Source organism: Plecotus auritus (genome assembly GCF_963455305.1).
Source record: "Plecotus auritus genome assembly, chromosome: 3".
Lineage (NCBI taxonomy): Eukaryota > Metazoa > Chordata > Mammalia > Chiroptera > Vespertilionidae > Plecotus > Plecotus auritus.
In genome coordinates this window covers 131,915,247-131,937,079 of record NC_137772.1, presented here as the reverse complement: position 1 = coordinate 131,937,079, position 21,833 = coordinate 131,915,247, and the positions used below count along the sequence as shown (strand labels likewise).

General features: G+C 43.8%; 1 protein-coding gene across 1 annotated transcript in view; it reads right to left on the bottom strand.

Annotated features, from left to right (window-relative positions):
• LOC308244175 (maestro heat-like repeat-containing protein family member 1) overlaps positions 1–21,833 on the bottom strand; it is a gene marked incomplete at both ends in the record, with an annotated part of 77,209 nt that extends 55,376 nt beyond the window's left edge. Inside the window, 15 exons of the mRNA XM_080660161.1 lie at positions 385–437; positions 922–1,081; positions 1,819–1,862; positions 2,540–2,684; positions 3,546–3,590; positions 3,818–3,934; positions 6,524–6,597; positions 7,791–7,901; positions 8,445–8,523; positions 17,866–18,012; positions 18,379–18,527; positions 18,972–19,064; positions 20,172–20,334; positions 21,264–21,386; positions 21,735–21,833. Coding sequence (XP_080516287.1) covers positions 385–437; positions 922–1,081; positions 1,819–1,862; positions 2,540–2,684; positions 3,546–3,590; positions 3,818–3,934; positions 6,524–6,597; positions 7,791–7,901; positions 8,445–8,523; positions 17,866–18,012; positions 18,379–18,527; positions 18,972–19,064; positions 20,172–20,334; positions 21,264–21,386; positions 21,735–21,833 — 1,602 coding nt within the window. The remainder of the gene's footprint in view (positions 1–384; positions 438–921; positions 1,082–1,818; positions 1,863–2,539; positions 2,685–3,545; positions 3,591–3,817; positions 3,935–6,523; positions 6,598–7,790; positions 7,902–8,444; positions 8,524–17,865; positions 18,013–18,378; positions 18,528–18,971; positions 19,065–20,171; positions 20,335–21,263; positions 21,387–21,734) is intronic.

Genomic DNA, 21,833 nt, shown 5'->3' with positions numbered 1-21,833 from the left:
AGCCCTTTCCAATTTACAAGGTCCTCTCCTATAGCATCCTTTTTAATTCTGGAAGGCAGGATTTACTTCCATTTTACAGATGAAGAACCTGAGGCATGCAAAGGCTAAATAACTTGCCCAAGGACATAGAGCTAGCGCCCTTTCCCTTACTCCCCCTTGATATAGGGTTGTAAGGTATGGAAGGTGACTCAAGGCTTAGGACATAGTCAGATACTCTGATGCAAGGGCCAGGAGGCAAGGGGACCACAGAAAGAGGTTTGATTGAGCAGGGAGGCCCTTGATCATGGCCTCATTCTCTGGGGTCGTGGGGCTATCTTCCCTCAAGATCCTGAAGATGGGAAAGAAGGCAAATGTGGAGGAAGGGAGGTCTTAGGGGGTGCTTACCTGGAATAGCCTGTCCTCCCAGTCCTCCTGATTCAGGCTTTTCTCAGTATGATCTAGGAAAGGAGAGAGCATGGGGACCCACTCAACCGGAAGGTGCCAGCCAGGGAGAAGAAAACATTTAAGTACTATGTGGCGCTGAGCCTACAAGGTAACTGCTCTCCCACTTTACAGAGGCTCCAGAAGACAACTGACTTTCCAAAGGTCAAATATACACAGCTGTCCAGTGTCAGAGCAAGGATATAAAACTGGTCTGTCTGTTTCCAAAGCCCACAGTCTTCCCTGATCTTCTGCCCATAAGAAAGTGCAGGAGTCATTCTGGGAACCCTGAAGCCACAGAACTTTGGACTGTGTTTCTGCTCAGTTCAGAACATTGCCCCCAAAAGCAGACCCATCCATTAGCATCTCAAAGGGACAGAGAGACTGGCTCCAGTTCTCCTCACCCCAAGAAAGGTCCATCCTGCACCTCGGGACACCATCTTTTTTGGAGTCTGCCCACTGCCCCAGCTTCATTCCTTCCCCTCCTAACCAACCCCTTACCATCTAGTATCTGCAACATCTGTGGGATCACCTTCATCCACAGCTGGCCAACATTGTAGTGAATAACAGGATGCAAAGAAGTGATAGGATGCAGGGCAGATAGTAGCCTCAGAGAGCTTGTACCAAACTCCTTTTCCCTGTAGGGCTTCCGGGAAAACATCTGAGAAGCAAGCAGGAGGCAGAGAAAATATTTAAAAGAAGAGAAGAAAGACAATGAAAGCAAATCCATAGAATGGTAGAGCTGGAGCTTAGGGCCTGCCCATTCTTTGCCACCCGTTGAACTGCTACATCCTCCAAGATGCTCTCGAAACATCACCTCTTCTGTGATGCCTTCCTGACTCCTGGAGACCATGTCAGCCTGTTGCTCTTCTAAGATCCCATTGCACCTTATGTATTCATCTATTAGTACATTTGTCACACTGGAATATAGATAGCTGTTCCCAGACTTGTCTTTCCCACTAAGACTGCGAACACCTCAAGGGCAGGTCTACCTTTGTCATTCCAAGTGTTGATAATGTCTAGCACATAATGTCTGGGCTAAAAGAGAAAAACTCAAAACAGAGATCCAGAAAGGTGTGTGGGCTTGTCCAAGGTCAACAGAGAGCAGCTCACAATAAGGCCACATAGGAGACAGGCTAAGCCTTTCGCATGGCCACTTCCCATCTCCAGGCCTCACCACTATGCTCCCAGGTCCCTCCTCCATACTCTTTGGCCCCTGCGATCCTGGGCCCTATCTCATTATTCCATAGCCAGCATAATGCCTGAGTCAAAGTAGTAACCAGCTATTTGTGAAATGAGTGGATGGATGGATGGATGGATGGATGGATGGATGGATGGATGGGCTAATGAGTGGATGGAAGAATGTATGACTATAGTACTCATTCTGGCATCACTTACCACAAGATGGGTCAGGAGTCTCTGTGGTGAAATGAACTGGGTAGCTAAGTTAAAGAGAGGATAAAAGAAGAGGACAGAGTCAGTGCACACTTCAGGATGCTCAACCCCCTGCCTCCACTGGCAGCTCCCCATCAGTACTTCAGAGGAGGAGAAAGAGCAAAGAGGACAGGGAACATCAGTGCCAATGCCATGGGAGCTGTGACATTTTGATTGATACTAAAACACAAACCATTACATTTTCAGCCTTTAAACACACACACACACACCATGTGATATGCTGAACAGACATCCTAACTCTAACCCTGACTCCCACTGGGGTTAGAGGTCAGGGATGGGGTAAGCACAGAGTGAGGCTCAGAGTTAGGGCAAAGGAAGAACTAAGGGTCAGGAATGTGTGTGTATTCATTACTTTGTAATTAACAATGTTTGTACATCTTGACTCGAGTGTTTTATAATGAGGAGTAAAGCAAGAAGGAACTGTGACTTTGAGAGGCAAGTGCTTTTCATTCAAGAGGCCAAATGGCCTTAAGCTGCTTCCTTAACCCTTTGCCTTACTCTTCCCATCATGGCCCAAGCTTGGGACCTAAAACCCCCCACCCCTCCAGCATCCTCTGCACCCGCTCCCCAGCGATGTCTCAGCCAGCCCCCAACTCCAACACTCCATGCCCACAAACAGACTGAATGTTCACCTCTCCACAGGCTGCCCCACCCTTGTACTTACGATTGAAGTGAAAGCTGCTGAGGTAAGGAACCTGGCCCAGGGAACGGGCCTTCAGAGCCATTTGTGTGGCTGCCTTACACAGAGGCACGAAGGCCAAGGTGTTGTTGGGCTCACACACCAAATTGACCAGTTTGGGCAAAGATACCTGGCAGGAGATGTGGCAAGAATTTCAATGCCAAGCCCCAAATCAGCCCCAGTCATAAGTCTCCAACCCCATGACCTTGTCTCCCTTTCCTGGAGGGGTATTTGAGGCCGGTATACAGAGCCCCCTTAACCCATTCATATTCATTCTCTCCCTCCTCTCTCTCTCTCTCTCTCTCTCTCTCTCTCTCTCTCTCTCTCTCTCGCTCTCTCTCTCTCTCCCCGCCGCCCACCCCCACCCCTCACACCATGTTGGAAAAGTATAACCAAGGTCCTGATTAAAATTAGAGCAGGAAGAAGTTGACTTGATAGATGAGGGCTGCTTGAAATTTGGAATGTGTGACTTGTAATCACCTTCATTGAGGAACCTTCCAGAGTCAGAGACATGCTGAAAGTCAGGAGGCAGAGCTTACTGGGAGGGAGAATAAATCTTAAGTCCTTTTCCTCCCACAGCCCTTTCCTCAGCTTTGATGCAAATCAGTTCATATGAGCCTCCAAGAGTCCCTAGAGGTTGCTGAGAATAGTCAGGGAATATAATCACCCCCTCTTTTATCAAAGAAGAAACTGCAGCTGGGAGAACAAGTTATTCAAGATTTTACAGCTAGAAAACTGGCTGATCAGGACTCAGATTCTGGCTTCCAGATCTACAGCCAGTGACCCTCTTTTGCAGCACTGAGCACTTCTCAGTGGAACCCCAGGCACTTGTGTGGAATGAAATGGAGGTGGGTTGAGGTGAAAGACACAGCACAAGGCATTAGATGGAGGGGGAAGGTGGGATGCAGTCGGGGTGGGGGGTCAGGGTAGTGATCAGGGGAGCCAGGGGAGGAGGAAAGGGAGAGGCCTGTTTGGCCCTAGCTGTTTATACCATTTGTAGGATTCTGGAACACATTATTTGGATGTCCTCTTCATTCTAGAATAAGAAAAGGAAAGATTTAAATCCAAAACCAATGCTAGCTAGGTCTCTGGGTTCAAGGCTTTCCCTGGCTCACTGCTCAGGGTTTTAGAGGCCAAAGACCCTTCACATGTGCCAGGCGGACCCTCCTCTTTCCCTCCTGCTCCCAACCCTGCCTTCCTCTTGTTCCATCCCCTGAGGTGTGCTCCCATCCTTGGTCCCCTCCCTGCCCAGCCCCTGCTCACTGATGGGTCAGACTCCACGAGCTTGATGATATAGCTGATTATAGTGTTCCCCTGGGGCAAGGCCAAGTAGTTATGCTGGCCCAGCATCTCAATGAAGTGCACCAGGACCTTCGGCACCTGTGGAGTCACAGACCATCACATGACAAGACAGGAAGGAATGTCAGGGACTGTCAGTATGACCCTTCATATTCCAGGGGAGGACACAGAGGACCAAGGCAGGTGAGGGGATCAGATCTCCTGACACCAAACCCAGTGTAACTCTACAGCGGGTTCTAGATAATGACAGACCAGCAGCCACTAAACCTGACCACTTCTGTACTTTGCCCTGAAGTTCTAACCACTTCAGCTCCCACCATCTTCCTGGTGAACTCTAAGTACTTACCTTGCCCTCACCTTATTTCCCCAGACATATAAATATTAGCAGGAGTGTTGGATTGGGGGAGAATCTGAATCCAGGAAAGTCCCATGGTCTGGCCTTTCTAGGAAAAGCCAGGAACAAATCGCACAAGTCCTGAGGGCCCTTCATATTCCAGGTGAGGACACAGAGGTTTGGGCACCCCAAACCACTGCTCCCCTCCTCCCCTGTTCCCCTATCCTGTGTGATCCAGAACTGAAGCAGTCTGTGCTGTCTCCAGTCCTGTCTGAAGAGCTTGTTAAAAAATATGGTTTCTCCCAAAGTATTGAATCAGCAATTTGAAAGATAAGGTAGCAGAAAACACCTAATTAGAACAGCAAAAAGAAAACAGAATCCAAAAAAAAAAAAAAAAAATGAGGATAGTTTAAGGGGCCTCTGAGACAACATCAAGCATAGAAATATTCATATCATGGAGTGCCAGCAGGACAAGAGAAATAGGAAGGAATTGAAAACTTATTTGAAAAAATAATGACAGAAATCTTCCCTCACCTGGTCAAGGAAATAGACATACAAGTTTAGGAAGTGCAGAGAGTTCCAAACAAGATGAACCCAAAGAGGCCCACAGTGAAACACATCACAATTAAATGCAGAAGGCTAAAGACAAAGAGGGAATCTTAAAAGCAGCAAGAGAAAAAAGTTAGTTACCCATAAGGGAGCTCCCCTAGACTGTCAGCTGATTTCTCAACAGGAACTTCGCTGGCCAGAAGGAACTGGCAAGATATATTCAAAGTCATGAAAAACAAAGCCCTACAACCAAAGTCACTCTAACCAGCAAGGCTATCATTTAGAACCGAAGGAGAGATAACGAGCTTCCAAGACAAGAAAAAGCTAAAGGAGTTCATCACCACCAAACCAATATTACACGAAATGTTAAAGGGTCTTCTTTAAGGAGAAGACGAAAGGAATATAAAAAATATGAATAATAAAATGGCAATAACTACATATCTACCAACAAATACTTAAAATGCAAATAAATTAAGTGCTCCAATCCAAAGACATAGGATGGTTGAATGGATAAGAAAACAAGATGCTTACATATGCTATCTGCAAGAGAGTCACTTCATGTCAAAAGACACACAGACTGAAAATAAAGGGATGGAAAAGGTATTTCATGAAAATGGTAACAAAACAAAAAAAGCTGGAGTAGCAAAATAGACTTTAAAACAAAGGCTACAAGGAGAGACAAAGAAGGACCCAGCAATTAAACTTTGGATATTTATCTGAAGAAACCCAAAATGCTAAATTGAAAAGACATATACATCCGTATGTTTATTGCAGCATTATTTACAATAGCCAAGATATGGAAGCAACCTAAGTGTCCATCAATAGAGGAATGGATAAAGAAGAAGTGGTACATATATACAATGGAATATGACTCAACCATAAAAAAGGAATGAAATCTTGCCATCTGCAGCATGGATAGAGCTAGAGGGTGTGGTGCTGAGTCAAATAAGTCAAACTGAGAAAGACAAATGCAGTATTATTTCACTTAGTTGTGGAATCTAAAAAACAAAATAAATGAACAAGCAGAACTGAGACAGACTCATAGACACAGAGAACATTTTGGTAGTTGGCAGATGGGAGGGGAGTGGGGGGATGGATGAAAAGGTGAAGGAATTAAGAAGCACAAATTGGTAATTATGGAATAGTCATGGGATGTAAAGTACAGCACAGGGAACATAGTCAATAATACTGTAATAACTATGCGGGGTGTGTACTAGATTTATTGGGGTGATCACTTCATAAGTTACATAAATAAATGTCTAATTACCAGGATGTACACCTGAAACTAATATAATATTGTATATCAACTGTAATTGAATAAAATTTTTAAAGTAAGAATTTACATATATATATATATATATACATATATATATATATATATATATAAAGAAAAGATAAGAAAATATATATATACATATTTATCTTCTCAGACTCCATGCAAGATGTGTTGTTTCAGGACTTCTCTCGCTAAGCAAACTGTGAATTCTCGCGGGGCAGAATTAATATCTTTCAGAGCTTCATGTCCCCACTGGGCTCACCACAGTACTGCCCACCGAAAAGGCTCAGAAAATATGAAGGAACCACCTGTCCACTTCTCAAACCTTTCTCAGGTTTTGACAAGCCCAAATGTAACCCATGGTCAGAAGTCTGAGGCCAGAAGTAGCTTGGCAAGGGTGCCTTACCTGTCTCCTCATTCCCCCAAACCTTCCCCTCTTCACTTTACCAGACCTCAGGTTCTCAAAACAGCAATTGCCCTCCCAGCCCGAACATTCTGCCATTCTGCTCACTGGTTTGAGGTCCTCCTGAATCACCATAATGGTTGAATTCAGCACCACGCGCTGCAGCTTCTCTGTCTGAGGCACTAGAGGAAAGACAGACATACATGCGGGGGGGTGGTGTGGGGGGGTGGTGGAAAGGGGGGAGGTGTCAGTCTCCTCCCTCCCCCTTTGTTGCTTTGGGGGACATGAGAAGACAGACAGGTAGGAGGAATTTTAGATACAGTCTTTCTCTTCAAGGCCAGATCAATCCCGAGAGACTATCTCCCCTGTCCCTCTGCTTCAAACCAGACTAAAAAGTGACCTAAAACAGTATTTCATCAAGCTAGCGCTTGCGCCTCAGCTCTTGCCAGGCTCCCACGGCTGAGCACACAAGTCTGCCTCACTGTCCATGCTGTTCTGCTCACCCTCTGCGATCTCAACCTTTAGAAATGCCAGCACTGCTCTTTGTCTGTGTGAATTCCTTCTGCTGACTCGCAGTCTCCTTTCTGCTCTCAGCACAGCTCCTACATAGAGTCTATCCCATCTCCTGCTGACACCTTCTCTGCATTCCTGTTGCCCATCGCCATGCTCACATTTAAGTAACTTATCACATATTATCCTGTATCTGTTGCTGTGTGAACAGTCTCATCTTCCCTACTTGACAGTGAGCTCCTCAGAACAGGGACCATGTCTTATTTATGTGTGTATTTTCTATGCCTCGTTCTGTGTTAGGCATACAGCAAAGTTTTGATGGACACTTGAGTAGAATTAAAACCTATACTCCAAGATATGTTTTGTCCTTTCATTCTCACTAAAAATGCCTAAAGGTAGGAATTAATGTTACCTACATTTTTGTTTTTTATAATCCTCACCCAAGGATATGTTGTTTTTTATTTTAGAGAAAGAGAGGGGAGAGAGAGAGAGAGAGCGATAAACATCAATGTGAGAGAGAAACATTGATCAGTCACCTCCCATATGCCCCCGATCGAGGAACATACCAGCGACCTAGGTATGTGCCCTGACCGGGAATCGAACCCACAGTCTTGTGGTGTATAGGGTGACACTCCATCCAACTGAGCCACCCAGCCAAAGTACCTCCATTTCTCAAATGAGGAAATAGACTAAAAGTAATCTGTCCCAGTTTGCACAGCTAATAAGAGTCAAAACCAGGATTTGAACCCATTGAGTTTATATTGAGTTTAAAACTGTGCTTTTAACTACTACATGGGAGTGTCTGCCCAGAAAGGAGATTTCCTGAGCAAGGAGATCCCTAGGACCAGGCTCAGTTCCTACTCACATTCCTGGAACACGTCTGTGAACGCTTGAAGGGCTGATTCTATCTTGGCTGGCTCACTGGACTCCATGGCCGATAGTATTAGGAATACCATCTGATCCTGGTATAACTTGGCTATCAGAGGGCATGAATACAAGGGAGTCAGGGGTATGTTTAAGTGGGAGGTGGTGTGTAGAAGAAAATCATGCTCACAGCAAACCACTGATGCCATGAGCTGGGTAAATTAGGGTCTATTAGGTTGGAGAAAAGAAGGAGGAAGAAAGAGAGCCAGTGTTTGTCTAGCATTTACCATGAGCCCAGCATGGGGCAGATGCTTTTCCTGAGCTAGGCCTGTCCCTCCCCTGCCCCACCATGTGCTCTGCCATTAGGTCAGAACCTCATCAGTGCTGTAATCACATTATCACCTTTCTGAGCTAAGGATCACCAAAGGAGAACGGAAGCCAACCCCAGGGGAAGGGAGTGGTAACAAAAGGGATAGGGAGGGGAGGATGCCTATGCCCTTTGAGATTCATTGAATTTCAGGCAAACTTTACATGGATTACTTTGCATCTTGTCTGAAGGACAGAAGCCCATCTTGGGAACCAGGCGCCCCAAGGAGTACAAAGTCTTGAGTACCCAGGGACACATACCTGGGGCTGGGAAAATGTGTTAACTTACCCAGGATGTAGAAAGCCCTCAGGGCGAGGCTGCAGTTCTCCACAGAGTGAGGATCTGATGGGTTGACTTTTTCACTCAGCTGTGGGAAGACCAAGGCCATCAGACCCGGGAGCACTGAAAAATCAGGGGCTCTGGGCATGGATGGAGAAACTGAGGTATGCAGCCAGAAAAAGTGTGGCACTTGCCCATAAGGAGAACGTGAAAATAGAACCCAGGAATACACCTACACAGCCCCAAAGGAAAGAAGACGTGGCCAGCAAATACATGGAAGGTAACACCTTTTTGCAAAATGTTCAATTGTCCTCTTCCTACTCTAGGCTGCAACACAGAAGGCCTGCCATTTCCCACAGGCATAATGGGTCGGTTTGGACTCTCTGCCCTTAACCAGTTTGGAGGGAGCAACAATGGCCTCCACCCCAAGAAACAAACAGAAATGTATCCAATTTACCTCATAGAGAATATCCACTCTGTGACCAGAATCCAGGCAGTGAACCTGAGGTGTGTGCAGTTAAGGTCACCATGAGAAAACCCCAGGGCCGAGTGGAGGTTGTGACCTGGGCTGGGGTAACCATCACCTCCACAGAAGAGGGGAAGACCAAGTCCGGGATACTTCCAGCCTCCAGCACTCACCTGCTGGAACAGCATGCCTGTAATGTTTCCCAGCTGGGATTCCAAGTTTATACCTCCGCAGCCGCTGAACGCCAGAGCATTCACCAGTTGGCAGATACACTGTGTGTGTAAGGACAGAGTCAGCCACTCAGCCAGCCCTTGCCACAGCCTCAAGGGAAAGCCTCTGTCCTCAGATCTCCTCTCAGAGGGGGCCCAATATCATAGTTCACACTGCCCACTTGGACCTTTTCAGGAAGGCTGAGAGGCTCGTTTTTCCATAGCCAAATACAGCCATGACCTGCTCCTCCACCTCACCCAAGAAGCTACACTTACTTTCAAATAACCTCATTATTCCACGGTAACTTTTAGAGCAACTCAACATTGCAGGTGTTGGCCGACTTCAAAGAAGTAGGATAAAGAAGTCATGGCCAAAGAAAGAACTGGTTCTATTGTTCTGACTTGCAAAATTTGGAAAACCACATTTAAAAGCCCAAATATCTGCCCTTTACCTAGTGGATTGTATTGTTTTATGGGTTTTTCTTCCCACTTGTGTGAGAGGCTACAAATGGCCTCAGTTTTCACATGTGTAAACAGTCCATTTTATTTTTTAAAAAGACAGCTTTATTGATGTCTAATCGTATGTAATAAAAGGGTAATAGGCACACCGACCGAACAGCAGAAGGACTGGTCACTATGATGTGCTCAACGCAGGAGCTGCCCCCTGGTGGTCAGTGTGCTCCCACAGGGGAAGTGCCGCTCATCCCGAAGCAGGGCTCATGGCTGGTGAGCACAGTGGCAGTGGCAGGAGCCTCTCCCACCTCCAGGCAGCCCTAAAGATGTCCGACTGCCGCCTTAGGCCAGCAGGGAACGGCCCTAATCTGGCAGTAGGACAACCCCCAAGGGCTCCTGGACTGCAAGAGGGCACAGGTTGGGCTGAGGGACCCCGTCCCCCCCACCTCTCCCTGCGCCGAGTGAATGAATCTTGTGCACTGGGCCTCTAGTTGATATATAATACACTGCACATATTTTAAGTATACTATTTAATAAATGTAAACATCCTTGAAACCATCTCCACAATGAGATAATAAGCATATCTATCACCCCCAAAAGTTCCCTCTTGTCTCTTTATAACCCCTCTTGCCCTCCCCTCGGAACACTGTTCCTTTCCCCAGGCAACCACTGATCTGCATTCTGTCACTATAAATCTCTCACTTACTTTTTAAAAAACTGCCAAACTGTTTTCCAAAATGGTTGTGCCAATTTACAGATGTATAGTGGCATCTCAATGTAATTTTAAATTTTTCTAAATGATTTTTATCAACTTTTCCTGTGCTAATTTGATATCCCCATATCTATTCAAATTTTTTGCCAATTTTTAAAATATTTTTAAATTTATTTTAGAGAGGATGGAGGTGGGGGGAGAGGGAGAGAGAGAGAGAAACATCAATGTGAGAGAGAAATATCAATCAGTTGTCTTCCACAAGTGCTCTGACCAAGCCTAGGATCAAACCAAAACCTGGATATGTACCCTGAATGGGAATCAAACCCACAACCTTTTGGTGTACAGGACAACGCTCCAACCAACTGAGCCACACAGGCCTGGGCAGTTTTTTAAATTTTTTAAATTGCATTTTGAGAGTTCTTTATATTTTCTGGATACATATATATGATTTGCAAATATTTTCTTCCAGTCTTTGACCTGTCTTTTCCTTCTCTGAACTAGTTTCAAAGACCAGAAATTATTCACTTTCGGAGGGTGGAGAGGGTGAAGGGGGTGGAGGGATTGAACAAAAAATTTAAAATAGAGCAAAAAACTCATGAAAGGGACAACAGAGAGAAACCAAGATGGCGGCATAGGTAAGCACCTAAACTGCTGCCTCGCACAACAATTTCAAAACTACAACTAAAAGACAAAACAGACACCATCCAGAACCACAGGAAAGCTGGCTGAGTGGAAATACTACAACTAGAAGGAAAGAAGAAAGCACATTGAGACTCAGAGGAGCTGCAAAAGGCTGAGGTACGGAGATGCGTGCGCGGTGAGGACAGGCGGCTGAATGCATGGGTGGCTGAGTGCGCGGCTGGCTTTATAAAGCGGGAGGGAGACGGAATGAAACAACAGTGTGGGGACTGCTGAGGGATGGGGGACAGGGAGGTTGCGGAGGGTATAGGGATGATAAATGGTGATGGATGGAGACTTGACTTGGGATGGTGAACACACAATACAATGTTCAGGCGATGTGTTGTAGAATTGTGCACCTGAAACCTGTATAATTTTCTTAACCAATGTCATCTCAATAAATTCAATAAAAAGGGAAAATTTTTAAAATTATATTAAAATTAAAAAAGAAATTATTCACTTCGATGAAGTCTAATTTACTTATCCATTTAAAAAAAATCATGTTTTATTTTTCGCCCTGGCCAATGTGGCATTGTCCCAGGCACTGAAAGGTTGCGGGTTTGATTCCCGGTCAGGGCACATACCCAGGTTTTGGTCTTGTTCCCTGTTGGGGGGCTTGCAGGAGGCAGCCCATTGAAGGATCAATGTTTCGCTCCCATTGATGTTTCTCTCTCTCCTCTCTCTCTCTCTCTCTCTCTCTCTCTCTCTCTCTCTCTCTCTCTCTCTCCTCTTTTTAAATATTTTAAAAATAAATAAATAAAATCATGTTTTATTTTTCAATTACAGTTCACAACCCAGTAATTAGACATTAAATAACTTACAAAGTGGTCACCTCAATAAATCTCGTAGCCATCTGACACCATACATAGTTATCACAGTATTACTGACTATATTCCCTATACTGTACTTTACTTCCCATGACTATTCTGTAACTGCCAATTTGTACTTCTTAATCCTTTCATCTTTTTCACCCATCCTCCACCTGCCTCCTATCTAGCAATCATCAAAATGTTCTCTGTATCTATGAGTCTGTTTCAATTCTGCTTATTCATTTTATTTTTCAGATTCCACAAATAAATGAGCTCATATGGCATTTGTCTTTCTCTGACTGACTTACTTCACTCAGCACAATACCCTCTCGGTCCATCCATGTTGTTGCAGATGTCAAGACTTCATTCTTTTTTATGGCTGACAGTATTTTTCTTTCAGTGTTTCAAAGGTGTTATTCCACTACTAGAGGCCAGATGCACGAAATTTGTGCAAGAGTAGGCCTTCCTTCCCCTGGCTGCCAGCACTGGCTTCCCTCTGGAACACGGGACCTGGTCTTTGCTCTGGCCGCCGGCAGGCACTCGGGACCCAGGCTTCCTTCCAGCCCTGGCTTCGTCCGAGGGACGTCCAGAATGATGTCCGGAAGGATATCCCGTCTAATTAGCATATTACCCTTTTATTACAGATCATCTCAGTTCCATTGTTTCCACTGAGAAATCTATTATTGTTATCTTTATTCCTCCATATGAAACATCATTTTGTGTACTTAAGATTTTCTGTTTTTCAAAACCTATCCTTCTCAAACTCTTCCAAAAATTTGAAGAAGAGGCAATACTTCCTAACACATTTTATAAGGCTAATATTACCTTGATACCAATACCTGGCAAAGATAATACAAAGAAAGAAAACTACAGACCAATATCTCTGATGAACACAGATGCAAAAATCCTAAACAAATCACTAGCAAATCAAATACAACAGTACACCCCCCCCCCCCCAAAAAAAAAAGAATGTATCACGGTCAAGTGGGGTTCATTCCAGAAGCACAAGGATGGCTCAACATATGCAAATCAATCAATGTAATACATCACATGAGCAAAAGAAAGGATAAAAATCATATGATCTTATCAATAGATGCAGAAAAAGCATTTGATGAGATACAACATCCATTTATGATTAAAATACTCAATAGGATAGGAATAGAAGGAAAGTACCTCAACATAATAAAGCCATCTATGATAAAGCCTCAGCTAATATCATACTCAATGGTGAAAAACGAAAACTTTTCCTCTAAGATCAGGAACAAAACAAGGAAGTCCACTCTCACCATTCTTACTCAACATAGTGCTAGAAATCCTAAGCAGAGCAATAAGGCAAGAGAAAGAAATAAAAGACATCCAAATAGGGAAGGAAGAAATAAAAGTATCACTTTTTGCAGATGACATTTTTCTGTATACAGAAAACACTAAAAACTCCACACAAAAAAAAAACAACACAAAAACTATTAGAAACTAAACAAATACAGTGAAGTTGCAGGTTACAAAAATCAATGTGCAAAAATCCATTGCCTTCCTGTATACCAACAACAAAACTTCAGAAAAAGAAATAAAAAAACAATTCCTTCTGGAATTGCAATCAAAAGAATAAAATACCTAGGAATAAACGTAACAAAGAATGTGGGAGACCTATATACTGAAAATTACAAGGCATTATTAAAAGACGTTGAAAAAGACACAACAAAATGGAAAAAATATTCCATGTTCATGGATTGGAAGAATCAACACAGTTAAAATGGTCGTATTATGCAAAGCAATATACAGATTCCAATGTCATTTTTTAAAAGAAACAGAATGAGAAGTCATCAGATTTGTATGGAACCACAAAGGACCCCAAATAGCAAAGGCAATACTGAGAAAAAAGAACAAAGTTGGAGGTATCACGCTACCTGACTTCAAATTATACTACAGAGCTATGATCTCCAGAACAGCATGGTACTGGCAGAGAAACAGACACACAGATCAATGGAACAGAATAGAGAGCCAGGCTATAAAACCACAGGTATATGGACAGATAATTTTCGACAAAGGAGCCAGAAACACACAACAGAGTAAAGATAGTTTCTTCAATAAATGGTGCTGGGAAAACTGGAAAGCCACATGCAAATGAATGAAAGTGGATTACAGTTTGTCCCCACATACAAAAATTAATTCAACATGGATCAAAGCGGGTGGGGAGAGAAGAGGGAACTAATATATGGTGACACGAGATCTGACTTTGGGTAGGAGCACATGGAGCAATATGCGGATCTTGTAATACTGAAACTCACACCTGAAACCTATATGTTCATGTGGACCAATGTCACTCCAATAAATTTAATTTTAAAGAAATCATTTTTTCTTTTTCACTGGTTTTGAGAAATTTGATTGTGACATGATTTGGAGTAGTTTTTTTATTTCTCGTATTGGGTTCATTGAGTGTGTTGGTTCTGTAGGTTTACGCTTCCGATTTAAAAATTTTTCAACCATTATTTCTTCAAATATATATATATTTTTTAATATATTTTATTGATTTTTTACAGAGAGGAAGGAAGAAGGATAGATAGTCAGAAACATCGATGAGAGAGAAACATCGATCAGCTGCCTCTTGCACACCTCCTACTGGGGATGTGCCCGCAACTAAGTTACATGCCCTTGACCGGAATCGAACTGGGACCTTTCAGTCCACAGGCTGACGCTCTATCCACTGAGCCAAACCGGTTTTGGCTCTTCAAATATATTTTCTGTCTCTCCCTTTATGAGGGGACTCGAATTGCACATAAATTAGGCTGCTTAAAGTCGTCGCATGCCTCACTGATGTTTTCTTTTTTTAATTTATGTCTTTATTGACTTCAGAGAGAAAAGGAGAGGGAGAGGGAGATAGAAACATCAATGATGGAAGAGAATCATTGATGGGCTGCCTCCTGCATGCCCCCCACTGGGGATCAAGCCTGCAACCTGCGCATATGCCCTGACCCGGAATCAAACTGTGACCTCCTGGCTCATAGGTTGACGCTCAACCACTGAGCCACTCTCGCCAGGCTGATGCTTTCTTCTTTATTTATTTTTTCTGTTTCATTGTGTGTAATTTCTATTGCTATGTTCAATTAACCAGTTTTTTCTTTTGCAATGTCTAATCTGTCATTAATACTATCCAGTGTTTCTCATCACAGATATTCTAGTCTTTAACTCTAGAAATTCAATTTGGGTCCTTCTAAAAAATATTTTTCCTGGTTTTTACTTATTTACTTAATCTTTCCACTAGTTTTTTAATCCAATAGAATCAGTTTTAATGTCCTAGTCTGCTACTTCTAACATCTGTGTGAGTTCTGGGTCAGTTTTTATTTCTTTTTTCTCCTTATTATAGGCCATATTGTCCTGCTTCTTTGCATGCCTGGTGATCTTTTAAAAAAAATTTAATGCGACTCATTGTAACCTTACCTTATTGGGTATTGGATATTTTAGTATTCCTATAAATATTCTTGCGTTTTTCCTGGAACACAGTTAAAGTTACTTGAAAATAATTTGATCCTTTTGGGTCTTGCTTTTAAGATTGGTTAGACAGGACCAGAAAAGCATTCAGCCTACTGTTAATTTTGCTCCCCAACCCACCCATCTACCTAATGTCCTGTGAATTGTGAGTTTTTAAGACTGTTTGGTGGGAACAGGTATAAATCTTGGCCCTGTGTGAGTTCTGGCTACTATTCTTCCAAGTCTGGGGGTTTTTCCTCACCTGAAGCCATTTCCTCATACACATGGACTATCAAGTATTCCACCCAGTAAACTCCAGCTATGTTGGTCTCCCTGGTCTCTCATTGCTATCTTCTCAACTCAGAAAGTTCATCAACTTTCCCTGGGGTTTCTTTCCCTCTGCCACTGACTGGAAATTCTCTCAAGGAAGTAAACAGGGGCAATAGTAGAGCTTATGCCATGTCTCTCCTGTCTCTCAGGGACACTATTCTTTGTTGCCTGCTGTTCAATAGTTTGAGAACCATTATTTCATATATTTTGCATAGTGTTTTAGTTGTTTCAGAGAAGAGAGTAATTGTGGCCTCAGTTACTCCTTCTTTGCCAGAGCAGAAATCCCTCCACTGGATTTTAAATATTTAACATTTCTTCCCCTTTGGTTTGCCTGATGGACCCCCAAATAGGGCCAGCCTCCGTAAGGAGAGCTGGCTAGTACTAGTTAATGTCCAAACAAATTATACTATAGACTGACAAACATCTCAATTCTTAATCACTATCCCCTGGAGTGATAGAGAAGGGGAGAGAAGGAGGAAGTAGCCAAAACATTTCCACTGTCCGCCAAAATATAGGGTAGAATCTCTACCCGCACAATCTGCAGACTAGCAGTTAGGTTACAAATTTTATCCTCTAACTGGCTAATTGATTACACAGAGCAAACCTCTGTCCCAGGTTCACAGACCTTCCCAAAGGCAACAATGCAGACACGTGACAGAAGGGTAAGTACTAGTAAATAAGAGACTGGCTGCTCCACTAAAGGAGAAAGCTCAGAGCACATACATGAGGAAGGTCAAATCTTCATATACCAAGGAAAGTGAATTTGACTTGGTAGTGCAATGGTAGACCACAAACAGTGATCCCTGGAAACTTGGTGCTAATGGGTGTTGCACTAAAAAAAAAAAATTCCTCTTGGAAATTTACAAATGCATATTAACATGTTGCGCAACCATGAAAAATGTGCCTTTCAGATGCCTATTCTGGAGGGCATAATTGATTAACATCTCCAACTTCTTTTATTTTATTTTATTTTTTTTAATTGTTTGAAGTATTACAAATAGTAGTACATATATCTCCTTTTTTTTTTTTCCCATTGACCTCCCCCCGGCCTCCCCTACCCCCCAGTACATGCCTTTACCTGCCCCCCCCCAAGTGTCTTGTATCCATTGGTTATGCTTATATGCATGCGTACAAGTCCTTCGGTTGATCTCTTACAGTCCCCCCCGCCCCCATAACCTCCCCTGCCTTCCCGCTGTAGTTTGACAGTCTGTTCAATGCTAAGATCTCCAACTTCTTTACTCTAAAATCCATCACTGTTTAAAACTGAGGCTAGATTCCCAACGGTTTCTCCTGGCCAATGACTGGGTATGGCAGGTCCACTGAAGCAGGCCTACATAAGCAAGAAGTAGGACTTTTCTGATGGGTAACATTGGCTCAATGACTCCCTGTTGGCATTGAACTTCCTTAGAACTACACTATAATCTAAGACTCTCCTTTTTTCTTCCCTTTTCCCCTTTAGTCTCTCCTTCCCCTTCTCCTTATCAATGGTCACACCTGCTACTCAGTCTGATGGCTCTCCCAGCCTCCTCTGGCCCCTTCCCTGTTTTGTTTTTTTTTTCCTCACAGGTGTTCCTCCAATAAATCCCTTGCACCTCAATTCCATGCTGGTATCTGCTTCTTAGAGGACCAGACTAACCCACATATTGAAGACTTGGAGAAGTCCTACAGTTAAGAAACTTGTTTAATTTTAAACTCAGCATTTCCCACCCATTTTACTAAATAACACACCTTCTTTTTGTGGAATACTCATTAGAAGTTGGGGGAACTCGGTTTGAGAAATGCCACTGAATTAGAAGGGAGACTGATTCCTAACAATCAGAAAATTTGGGTTCCGGTTCTTGATCCTCTGTTCACAAAAATATCTAATATGTGTGTAACTTTTCTATCACAGGCATAATCCTGAAATGGCCCTTAAAATCCCAGGTCCCTGGTGTACACACACCTTCTCCTGGTTTTTCAGTCAAGCACTAATCTAGGTGTTGATGTGAAGGTATTTTGCAGATATAAGTAAGGTCCCACACCAGTTGACTTTAAAATAGGGAGGCATTCCAGGTAGGCTTGACCTAACCTCATAGGCCCTTTAAATTTGGGTCTAAAGGTCAGAGACAGGGAAGTTAGAGAGTTTCAAAGCATGAGGTGAATTCAACAAATGGACATGGCTGAGTTCCAGTAAAACATTCGTTACGAAAATAAGCTTCACAATGGATTTGACCTATGGGCCAAGCTTTGCCAACTCCAGCATTAACTACTCAATAAATATGAAATACATGAACTAGTCAAATTTCCTTCTCACTCACAACCCAATCACCTGGGAAATGTAGAAAGGTGTCACTTCCATGGACATCAAAATCATTAACAATCGGGTTAACCGGTTCACTTGGTTCTTGAGTTTGGATGGTGGCATAAGGAAGAAAAGGTGGCCAATTATCAACAGAACCTGCTCTGTCACCTGTGCCTAAGGAGATAAAGAAACTTGCATCAGCAAAGGGATGAAGGCAGACAAACCCTCGGGGGTTTTGCTTTATTCATCTTTGTATGACCAGGGCCTAGCATCATGCCTGGAAAATGAGAGTAATCAATAAATGTCAATCACATACTTAATAAATAAGTGAATGGACAGTGCAGTGTTTTTTGTTTTTTTTTTTTTACTCTATATTTTTCAAGAGAATGGTAAGAGGAGACTGAGCAGAATCACCTGCTGTCCCAGAAGACCCTCGTGAGTCAGCCTTCTACCAGGAAGTGGACAAACTTGAGCCCACCTTTGGCTCAAGCCTTACTCCTTCAGCCCACCCACCCAGCCCCTGTTATCCCCGACTCCCACCTTGTCTTTGCTCTTCAAAGACCAACGGTTGAGGAAGACACGGAAGGTGGTATAGGCCTTCATGGACATTTCCCTTTGAGTAATGCCCATCCCTTTATCATCCCAAGAATCCAGGTGCTTCTGGGCACTGATGACCAATCCGTGGAATACTGTACGCAGAGAAGGGAGTCAGAGCTTCCCATCACCTTTCCCTTCCCACAAAGTAAAGCATACACACCTATAAGTACAGTCCTCTCCTTCCCAACCCAAAAAGGACTTTGGGGGTCCTGTGCTGGAAAAGACCAACCTGTCCACCACCTCCCCAACTATCATTGCTTTCTCACCATACCTAGCTCCAGTATAGGCAGGGAAAGTGAAAGAGAAAGGCTGTCAACACCTACAGCATCCCTGTCAAGTTTGCCCCTTGCCCCAAACCAGGCCAAGAAAGGTCAGATGGAGAAGAGTATCTACTCACACCTGGCCTGCTCTCAGCCATCACTGCCCCTTGCATAGACTTATGGGATCCAACTTCAGAGGGACCCAGTCTCTTCCTGGCCTTCTTTCCTCCCTCCCTGATTCCAATTAAGCCTTCCCCAGACCCTCCTGACCCTTACCATGACATATCGCCAACATGTCATTCTTCTCTTGGGCCAACCTCAGAAGGGGCAGGATATATCTCCATATAGAACCGATGTAGGAAACTGTATCTGGGAGGGAGAGTACAAGAAAAACATCCCTATCCCAGGGAAAGCAGCCTCCCACTTTAGTGTACAAAATCTTATGATTAGGGACCAGGAGGTTTGGGTTCTGATCCTAGCTCTACCTCCAAAGAGTCTGGACAGCCCAGGGTAAGATAGGGAATTTATCCCAGTTTCCGTGTCCTCAACTGTTAAATAGGACTACAGTTCCTAGTGTGCCCACCTCACAGGGCTGTTGGGAAAATTAAGCTCAATAATGGATGTTAGCACAACATATAGATGCAAGGTATTTCCATACCCTACACATGCACAATCCCCTCCAAGGACCCTTACAAAACAGAGCTGTGCTGCCTGAGGCTCTTCTCACTGTTCTAAAGCGAGAACATTTGCCCTGATTAGATCAAGAGACACATTTCCAGCTTCTGTGCCGTGTCCTCTGAGTTTGCTATGCAGCCCAACCCATAAGCCTTGTCATTTTGAACCTAATGCCCAGAAGGCCAGCTGACTTCCCACAACCTCTCTCTGGCCCAAACTCCAGGTGGTAAAGAAAGGGCAGGGTCTGTTATTTGCCTGGTGACTTGATTTTTTTTCCACACTTTGTGATTGAGGGAGGGAATAGAATGGGTAAGAGAATTAATGCTGTCACCAACAGCCACCAGGATGGAGATTGTATGGTGATTCTCTGCCTCATCCTACTATACTATTACCTTCCAAACCTCTAATCAAATTCAAAACTTCAGGTTCCCCTAAGCAAAGCACTCTTCACTTCTCTTTTGCCCCTCCCCACCTCTGTTGAATGGGAGCTTTCTATTCAGCCTTCCCTCTAGTTCCTCAAGTCTTACCTCCAGCCACAGTCTCCTGTGCTTTAATATGCTCTCCTGTGCCACTCCTAGTCTCCAAGAACTCCCTCCTGAGTTCCCATCAGTCCCACAGGGATGCTAGTTTGCCCCCTCACCCCCCCCCCCACACACACACACCCATCACTAAACTAAGTGGAGATATACAGTGAAAGGAGTCAGGAGAATAATGCTATACTCTAAATTCCATGCAGCACCCCCACAGCCTGATGCCCCTGTTTTTTTCTCAGACTAACTCTTCCACCATGGGGAGCAATACCTTGGGAAAGGCTTATCTTCCCCACTGCAACCATGAGGCTCCTTGGGGGCAGACAGTATATATTCGGTCTGTCCCATAGCTTGACAATGATCATTTCTGGAAAATGGGACCCCAGAGCCATTAGGACCGCAGTGAACATCCTCTCCAGTTCTCCCTTTGTCTCCTGGAAAAAAAAAAAAAAAAAAGACTAACTGTTCCAAGGCTAATCTCCAAGACGAGTCCCTCAGCTTCTGAGAATTGGCTTTGGTCAGTAAGTGGTTCTCCTCTATCTAGAGGGCAGTAACTATCCTATCGAATCCTACAACCCTATCCAACATAAACCTTCCCCATGACAGAGGGCAAGAACTTCCTAGAGTGTGCAAGAGGGCAGGAAATCAAAAACTCTGCAAAGTCTCTGGGCTTGTGTGTTGGGGTGGGAATGGGGCTTGGCATTTCCAGAGCACAGAGCTTTCCCTGTAGCAGCAAGGAAAGGTGGGTAGATTATGGAGGAAACTTTGAAAAGTTCTTGAAGGGTCAAGGTCTTGATCAGGAAACAGGTGTGCCAAAGAAGGCAGGTAAACTGGAAGACACCTTGTATGTAGACAGTTAACCAAGAAAATCAGAAACCAGACTTACCCGGTACCAGGAAATTTAAGTACAAAAGTATCTGGATAGATGAATAGGTAGAGGTCATGAATGTTCAGTGCAAAGTTGGGCTAGCAGGCAAGTGGGTGGATTTAAATAGGTTAGTAAATAAATTGAAATGATTAGCTGAGTTGCAACAGCAACAGTGACTGCCTAAGATATCCCAGGAGGAGGATTAGGACAGGTTAGATTTTGAGGCCCAAAGCCTAAATCCTTTCCCTCTTTCCATCTCACTTCTTTCACCTTATCCCCTTACTTCATTACTCTATCTTCTAGGTCACAGTTCTTGAGACATGTTCAGGGTATAAGACATAGGCTCTAGTAAATTGTTTAGAAACTTGAGGTACTCATCTCCCAGATACCACTTAATTTCAAAATGTCATCATCCACCAGAAAGGAACTCCTGGCGTTAGGCCTAGAATCCTTTCTTCCCCCACAGCCCCCAACCCACAGGCATGGGCTCCTCACCATTCTCCTCAGGTAGTTGATAAGGACACCAGTAATTTTCTGGCATAATGTACTAGGCATCTTAGTATTTAGAATTTTGACTTCCAGTAATTTGAGGTTTGTTATGATATCATCTTCTGACATCTATAGGAGAGAAGGGATTCAAGAAGAAAGGAAGGTTGAAGGATGGAGATTTAAAAGAAAGAGAGAGAATAATGACCCATGGTAGAGAAAGGAAGAAGAAGACTGAGTCTAGAGAGAAGATTAAAGCTGGACCCAGGTTTGGGGGGAAGTAGGTGGAGAAGGTATGGGTTAAACTAGGGACATGGGAACCTGACCTGGAACTGAGAATGGACTGAGCCAAGTAGTGCTCTGCTGACTGGAAATTCTTCCCACTCTCCTGACACAATGGCTATGCACCCAACGAGCTACCTTTATAAAGGTGGTTCCACCCTGGGGCTGGAGCCAGGAAGATGTCTGAGATGTCCTCACCTGACCTCCACGTGGAAGTGCCATCAAAAATTTCTGGATGTTTTCTTTTGAGATATACTTGTTCAAGTCCCCCTTAAAGTTCTCTGAGGGGACTGCCAT